Below are 8,638 nucleotides of genomic sequence, written 5' to 3' on the forward strand. Positions count from 1 at the left end.
TGCACCCCCAAGTCCCAGTCCAGAATTCCAACCATTACACCACATTTTCATTATGGTCATCTGCTCAGTTCAGACTTTCCAACTTTCCTTTTAAAATCCAGATGTTCCTTTGGAAGCCAAAAACAGTAGACAACTTTGTAGCAATGGGCAAGTGGGGGATCCTCCTGAAACCTGCACCATTCCAACAACACCCCAAACCTGCCACTGTCAAAGGTTCTGCCATAACAAGAATCCCAGGGATCCTACTAGGAAGCATGAAGCCGAAGAAGTATATGCCTTGTTTTCAGGCATATGTTTACTGTGAAATGTAATTCTGCCACAGAAGAAGATGCACACTTCTGGCATGACAGGTTTCCCAGTAGAACCATTATGATTTTGCAGAAGTGAACATTTGAGCATTAGATACCCATAGGAAATCACAAAAATGGCAAGTTTAACTAATTTACGACTTGGAATGAGGAAGTGCCATCAGAGTGGATGATGAAGCAGCTGCTCCCCCTGTGGCCAGAATCGAACATCCCCTCAGGAGAAGGTTAAATTGCCTCTGCGTCTGTCTGTCTGTCTCGGTCTCTGTTTGATGTGTTTATGGGCATTGAATGTTTGCCCTATGTGTGTATAATGTGATCCGCCCTGAGTCCCCTTCGGGGTGAGAAGGGCGGAATATAAATACTGTAAATAAATAAATAAATAAATAAATAAATAAATAAATAAGGACAGGCAGCATATGGGCCATTCATTATCAACCCCTGCCCTAAAATGCTTGAGAGCTGTGGAGGAGTGTACAATGGCAAAAAGCAGTTTTTTTTTTGTATGAGCGAAACCCAAGCAATAATGGTGGGAGCTAAAACGTGGTGGAAACTCCTTCTCTGTAGGCTTTTAAACAGAGGCTGAATGGCCATATGTCAGGGGTACTTTATTGTGCTTTTCCTGCATGGCAGGGGGTTGGACTAGATGGCCCATGCATCTGGTCTCTTCCAACTTTATGATTCCATGTAGAAGCATTGTTTCATATTTCTTTATTCAATAGATGCTTGCCTATTCTGTCTATCCTGGATTACATTGTTACTATGAGGCCATAGTGCACTATTGTAGCCAGCCTTCCACATTTATCAGATTTAGTTTTTAAAGAGTTGTTTGTTCACAGATTTAATTAAATTGAACATAGAGTCATGCTGGAGAACCTAGATATTACGATAGAGAACACTTCTCTAGACCTTTTTAGGTCCTCTAGCACATTTCTGTGGTCAACCTCCGGCAGACCATAAGGTCACACTGGGGGACCTAGAGATTCCTAGAGAGGTGTTCTCTTTGGCAGAAAAAAAACATTATTTCATTCATAATTTCTACCCTTTTGTGGAATTCCTGCACCTCTAATCCCTGTGAAAGTGGAGGGCCTACTGTAGTTTCTTTCACTTAAAATCCAGAAACAAAGGAGCCATACACAACTGTCAAGGTCCTAGTGAGTGCAAAGAAAGCCACTGATCATAACTGAGAAGATACTGGATTTTGGGGGGAATTATGCCATAAAGTCATATATTAATTTGCCAAGCTCCAAAGCCTTCTTCTATCTTAATTGTTCACCTCTGAAGATTTTAAGTTGTGAAGAAGTAGACAAATAATCATCCTGCTCTGCCTCTCTGCCAAAACAGTAAGAAAAAGATGAACCCATCAAATATTATAAAGTGATCAGATTTACTTACTGGCTATCTTACATTTCCATTTAGCCTGGTTTCATCATTTTTAACCATCAGATAGCTGCTAAAAATGCACTGTCAACAGTGCTGAGCTCTTATTAACACTGAATTTAAAATCTTCTCCTGTTCTACTTTTAAGTATCTTAACAGTTTTATTTCCACTATTGTTTGTAATGCCTGTATTTTATTGTATTCATGGTTTTATTCAGATTGGGCACTGACAGATTTGACTGGGAAACTTTGAGATTGTGGCCCAAAATATAACTTTCAAAACTCTGTAAAATATTGTAATTCAATTGTACCACTCTCTGTATAAACCATCTTTCTGTAAATATACAAAGGGTGGCATGTAATGGAAACCAAAAATCATAAAACATGAAAACCAACAAAAATAACTTTAAAAATTATAAACAGTAGGATAACAATAAAACCAATAAAATATTTGATGGGATCAAATCACAATTATGTGGCTTACTGCCTTTTCTAAATGAAGCAATGGTATTTGCGTACACTGCAAAAATCATGGAAACCATAAAAATGTATCAAGTATGAGGAAGCCTCAATATGCACCATTTCAGTTTTCTTTCCACATTTGAGAGCCTTCTCATCTTATCCCTCCACTATTATGATGTCATTCTGCTATCACTGATGACATAGGTAATTGCAATAGTACCATGGCACCTGTCTGCTAAGTTCTTAAGAAACTTCTTTTCCATGGAGGCTGTAGTTGAGATGGTCACTCATTGTATGACCAAGTCACAAGGCTAAGTGAAATAGCTCCCGAAAGATCCCATCGCAATGGCTCACCACAAGATAGTCAAGGAATCTCATTATATGGACTACAGATATGGCTCCAGAGGGGCCGCTGCAGCCTCTACTTCAGGATCATCGGAGAAATACAAGGACTATGCTGCCATTGTCATAGATACTGGCACTGGCTGTACCAAGAGTGGCCTTGCAGGAGATGAAAAGCCAAGATCCATTGTGCCAAGTATAGTGGGGGTTCCCAGGTACAAAACAAAGGAAAGCCCTTTGTATTACATTGGGAGGAGCATCCCACAACAACGTTCAGAGGTAAGCACACATGTGGTGATGACACACGGTGTGGTAACAGATTGGGATGCCTTAGAAATGCTGTGGCACCATATTTTCTACACAGAGCTCAGTGTGTGCCCTGAAGAGCTAGCAGTGCTGGTCACAGATGCCCCCTTGAGCCCAACCACTAACCGTGAAAAAATGGCCGAGTTGCTCTTTGAGAACTTTGAAGTGCCAGCCATGGTGGTTGCCCATCAGTCTCTTTTGTCTGTGTATTCCTATGGGCGCATAGGTGGGCTTGTGATTGGATCTGGCTATGGGACATCCTATACGGCTCCTGTTCATGATGGATACATCATACCTCATGCCACCTACCGGCTGGACATATCAGGAAAAGCCCTGACAGACTACCTGGCCAAGTTGATGGGGGAATCTGGAAACCCTTTTCACAAAGACGAAATGGATGTGGTGTGTCAGATCAAGGAGAAATGCTGCTATATCCCAGAGGAATATGAGTCTGAATTGGACACAGATGAGAAGAAATATCTCATGGACTACACCCTTCCTGACAGGCAGGTCATTTCCATTGGCAGTGAACGCTTTCGTTGCCCTGAAGTTCTTTTCAATCCTACTATGCTGGGCTTCCCAGAGGTGGGGCTTCATATCCAGGCCATAAACAGCATCAGAAAATGTAAGCTGGAGCGGCAGGCAGATATGATTTCCAATGTTCTGCTGGCTGGTGGCACCACCATGCTCCGTGGCTTCTCTGACCGAATTAAAAGGGAACTGCAGAAAATAGAGCCAACAAGCCAGGTGGGCATCTTGGCTTCCCCCAACCGCACCTTCTCTGCCTGGCTGGGGGGCTCCATTGTGGCCTCTCTCAATGCTTTCCAGAATGTGTGGATCAGCCGGCAAACCTACAATGAGAAGGGGCCATTCGTTGTCCACCGGCATTGCTTCTAATTTGGGAGGATGCTGATGAGGGCATGTTGGGGGGAGAGGTGTGTTCAAGGGAAATCACCTCTACAACATGCTATTGTTGAATGTTTCACTAAGTCTTGCTTCTAAGTCAATTCTGTAATTTCTTTTTGAGCTCGGTAATGAGTGTCACTAAAATATTATTTCATAATCTGGCAACCTCTGGATGTGTTAGCTATAATGCCCATCAGTGGCCAATGCCCTTCTAGTCTCAGTGGTTGTACTTGCAACCCAACACATTTGAAGGACACCAGGTTGGAGAAGGCAGCCATCTCTATATTCCAACATGTAGGAAACATGTGACAGTCTCACACATTAAAAATGTGATTGTGGTAGGTAAAACATGAATTTTCACTACAGAAGAATGGTACTATGTTTATGTTCCTATGTTCCTATGTTCCTACACACACCTCTCATGACTCCTGTCACGCAATTCTTTTGCTTAGATGTCCCATTCCCCACAATGATAGAATTCAGGGTTAAATCAGATGCCATCATGTCACCCCTGCTTGCACTTCTTACTCAAATCTTTCACTAATGTCCATGGACACCTCACCCATGTATCCTGTGCCTATTTCACCTTGCCATTTCTTCCTTACACATTCCTGCACAGGGGAAAAGATTGCATCTAAGCATTGGGAAGAACTTCCTGAAGGTAAGAGCGATTTGGCAGTGCAATATCCTGCCTCAGAGTGTGGCAGGGTCTCCTTCTCTAAAGGGGTGCTTTGATTCTATGTTCCTGCGTGGCAGAAGGAAGTTGGCCTTGTGTTCTCTTTCAATTCTATGGTTCTATGATTCTATAACTGTGCAGTCAAGGCTTCGCATTTGAATAGAGCTGAACATGTATAATTGCACAGATGTTAGGAACAGAGGTATAGTGTGAGACAGAGAGAAAAACCATCTTAAATTGTATGCAGCTTCTCCTGATGAACTTCACAACAAATCAATATTGCTTCTGTTCATAAGTGCTATGGGCATGATCCTGCTTTAGTCGAAAGATATGAATATAGACCCAGCAAATATGTGCTTTTCTCAATACAAAAGTAACTCACAGGAGAGAGAGTATGCGAGTGGTAGAGAATAGGCTACAATATCTGAAAGGCACAAGATTCCACATCTCTGGGCTATAGGACTGTTGCCATGGGAGCATAAGAAGAAGCAGAGGTAGTGTCCAAAGTCTTCCCCGCCCTCCTTTTTTTCTGTATTATTATTATTTCTCTATTATTTGCACCCCTAAACAACATTAAAGCATTCATAGCCATCTCTTAGCCAGTGTAGACCAGCTATCCAGTTGAAAGCATGCCTTTAGTAATGAGTGGAGACAGGTGTAATCCGATCATGTCTCTTGTCAATGGTGGTACAATGCCAGAAACTTCAGAGATGGTCTTTCTCCCCAAAGAACCATGCACTAATTCTGCTTCTTTTGCCCTGTCTCCATGACAATCTATGTAATTACTGCTGGCTGACTATTTGTTGCCATGGCAAATTTAAATGCACACTGATCCTCATGTGTTGTGCTATGAGTCATTGACAGAGCTGTGAGTTACCCAGCTGGGTCTGAGCAAGCCGTCTCTTGTGTAGGAAAGAGGCTGATCAGGAAAGAGACTGATCAGCTGTGGCTATTCACAGGGGATTGCCTGCCTTTATCAACATTGTCTGGAGAAGGAATGGGTGACTTGTGGGCTGTCAGATCTTCCGAGAGTGCAAATCCCATTATCATTCACCACTTTTTATAGCTAATAAGAGTTGCAACCTGAACAACCTGAAGTTTCCCCCACTGACATCTCAATATGCTGAGTCCCTTGTATAGGACAGTAGCAGTGGTGACTTCTGAGTCTGGTGTCCAGTCAATCCATTCTTTGAGTTATATTCAAGCCTTTAAAGGAGCTACCCAAAGTGCTGAACTCTAGCTCAAAATCCGTTCATCCCGCATCCAAATTAAAATCCTTAGCAGATTCATGGGAACCACCAGCTCCCAGCACGATTATGATGTTTTGTTGTTGTTGTTGTTGTTGTTGTTGTTGTTGTTGTTAATATTATATTTATTGACATCTCACTTTTTCTCTTTGAAAAGAGACTCATAGTGGCTGACAATGCTAAAAACAATTCAATGTACAATTTAAAACCTGAAACACCAAAATAGAATTAAACACAGAACTATTACAAATAAATACTAAAAACCAGCAAAATAACACTGGCCATCACACATTTGGCTGCCTCAAATGTTAGACCTGTTCCTGAGTATATGTAATCTGATGGTTTCGAAAATGGCACCTATTTTCCCCTATTAGTTCTAGTCTTTGAGATATAGAACATAAGTCATAGATCATCTTCATCTGCTCACCCACAGAAAATCACAATAACTATATCTAAGGAACTACAGCAGATGTGGCCTATTCAATGTCATTTTCTGAATCAGCACCATAAATAACCTCAGGAACAGCCCTAAAAACCAAGACACCAATATTTTTTTTTGTTGGGCTGTGAATCAAAATACTATTAAAATACATAAAACAATCCAAGCTCTTGGAATAGGATGCTCAAGAAGCAAGACGAGACCAAGCAAAGGTGGTGTCCTCTCTTCCTAACTGGGCCAGTGAGTTAGTTTTCCTGGATGTTCCAAAGGGCCTACAGACTCATCCGCTATAAGAGATATTGTGCTTAAAAAGGTTATCCCCCTCTTTCTTCAGTGATAGCTTCTTCCATCCTTTCACCACCACCATCCGGTGAACATCAGAAGAGAATAGCAGTCCAAAAATGGATAGTTCATAGCCGTCAGCAAAGACACTGGGAAAGGAAAGCTGCCAGGAACAATCACAATGTATAGGAGGGAGGGCTCTAGTGTTAAACCTGTTCCATAAAAATCTCATTGCATATTTGGAAGCAAGGAGTTATTCTCAAACTGGAGCACAGGTGCTTTCGGAATATTTGAGATAATCCTGCTATGATTGAGGCATACATACCACACTGATCCCTCTGTCCAAACACATTAGTTGGACTTAGAACCATTATACCATAATGAACACACCCAATCACATCTTGCTGGAGAGGCTAACCAAGGATAGGGCTAGTTGATGCTTGGACAGGACATATCCAGGTAGTATAGCCCCTGTGTAGGGCTGGGAATGAATGCTGCCTAAAATACTGAAGAATTTCTGTTGCCAGTCTAGTGAACAAAAATGAGTGAGAGAGATGGACCAATATCTGTGTTGATATAAGGCAGTTTCCTATGTTCCACAAACCTTTCAGCCTCCCTTAGATATGATGTAGAAGCCTCTACCATTCTTAAAAGGAAAAGCTGGGGTACTATGTAGCTCATGAGGTCCTATTTTGTCTACTCTCCAAGGCAGAATCAGGTGGCACACATTTTGGTTGATGGAGCAGAAGCCTAGCAATCATTGGTAGGTAAGCATTGGTACTGAGACAGCTGCACAGTCATTTTTTGAACTCCCATGCATGAGCCTCTGTGCATCCAGAACCTGGCAAGCAAGCATGGAAGCATACGCACAGAAGCAGCTGGTAAGCAAATGTTGATTCAGGAATGTTTTTGTTAGAGGGATAGTCTGAGGTTCCTGCTATACTGCCATATAAAATCCAGATTATCTGCTTTGAACTGGATTATATGGCAGTATAGACTCAGATAATCCAGTTCAAAGCAGATAATGTGGATTATCTGCTTTGATAATCTGGATTATATAGCAGTGTAGAAGGGGCCTGAGCCTATGAGTGGACAGTGCCCTATTTAATTGAGCATAACAGACTAGTCTTAATTGCACTGGGTTATGTTCTACAGTATTTTGAGCATTCTAAGAAACAGAACACACAGGCTTAGGGCATGGCATTCTAGGGACTTCCTCAACAAACAAAAAAACTGGGGGGGGGGGTCTGAAATCAGCATCCACATAATCCAAGACTGAACTTGGCTGACCCACCCCATCAGTGCATAAGCCATGACCCTCTGGTATTTGCATTAATTCTATAAATTAGACATCTAGTAAATATTGAGCCATGTCTGCCTCCTGCTGATTAATTGCAAATTAGACTTGAGGATACCACTCAGTGCAAAGATTAATAACTGTGTGTCTTGCTGTTTTTAGGCTTTATGATTAAATTCTGGATTAGAAACAGCATTACAGCCCAGTGCTAATTCCCCCGTGTTTTCCCAGCAGTTAATTATATATCTAGGTGGCCAACAGTCTGTGTGATCATAGCTCCTGCCTGTGCAAATGCAGCCCCTCTCAGCATTGGCTGAAACGTATCCCACCATTTAGCTAGAGTGCACTGGCCTTTCAGAGTCAGGGACCAGGACCTCACTTAAAACAAGCTGCCTTGGATCATGAATACTTTGAACCCAGCACGTTCTTTCAGTTGAGATGTGCAACATTTTCTAAGGGTTTGTCTACATCAAGGGTCCTCAAACTTTTTAAGCAGAGGGCCAGGTAATGGTCCCTCAGACTGTTGGGGAGCCAGACTATAGTTTGAAAAAAATGGAAAAATAAAATCTGTGCACACTGCACATATCTTATTTGTAGTGCAAAAAATGAAAGAACAATACAATATTTAAAATGAAGAACAATTTTAACCAACATAAACGTACCACTATTTCAATGGGAAGTGTGGGCCTGCTTTTGACTAATGAGATGGTCAATTTAATTGCCTTCAAGTTGTTTCGGATTTAGGGTGACCCTAAGTCTAAGGTTTAAAGCAGGGGGGTGGTAATGGCCTTGGAGGGCTGTATCGGGCCCACAGGCTTAGTTTGGGACCACTGGTCTGTGTGGCAGAATTAATGCAGTTAGACACCATTTTAACTGCCATGACACAATGTTATGAAATCTTGGGAGGTGTAATTTTAGACTTCTCTGTCAAAAAGTGCTGGTACCTCACCAAACTACAAACCCAAGGATTCCATAGCAGTTAAAGTAGTATCACAC

The 8,638-nt window shown here is 41.8% G+C and overlaps 1 protein-coding gene across 1 annotated transcript; it reads left to right on the top strand.

Annotated features, from left to right (window-relative positions):
* Positions 1 to 2,353: 2,353 nt before the first annotated feature.
* Positions 2,354 to 3,780, top strand: LOC100567188 (actin-3-like). Its single transcript, XM_003217553.4, has one exon. The coding sequence runs from the start codon at positions 2,493 to 2,495 to the stop codon at positions 3,690 to 3,692; it is 1,200 nt and encodes a 399-aa protein (XP_003217601.1). The 5' UTR covers positions 2,354 to 2,492; the 3' UTR covers positions 3,693 to 3,780.
* The last annotated feature ends 4,858 nt before the right edge of the window (positions 3,781 to 8,638 follow it).

Source organism: Anolis carolinensis, chromosome 2, assembly GCF_035594765.1.
Source record: "Anolis carolinensis isolate JA03-04 chromosome 2, rAnoCar3.1.pri, whole genome shotgun sequence".
NCBI classification, from domain to species: domain Eukaryota; kingdom Metazoa; phylum Chordata; class Lepidosauria; order Squamata; family Dactyloidae; genus Anolis; species Anolis carolinensis.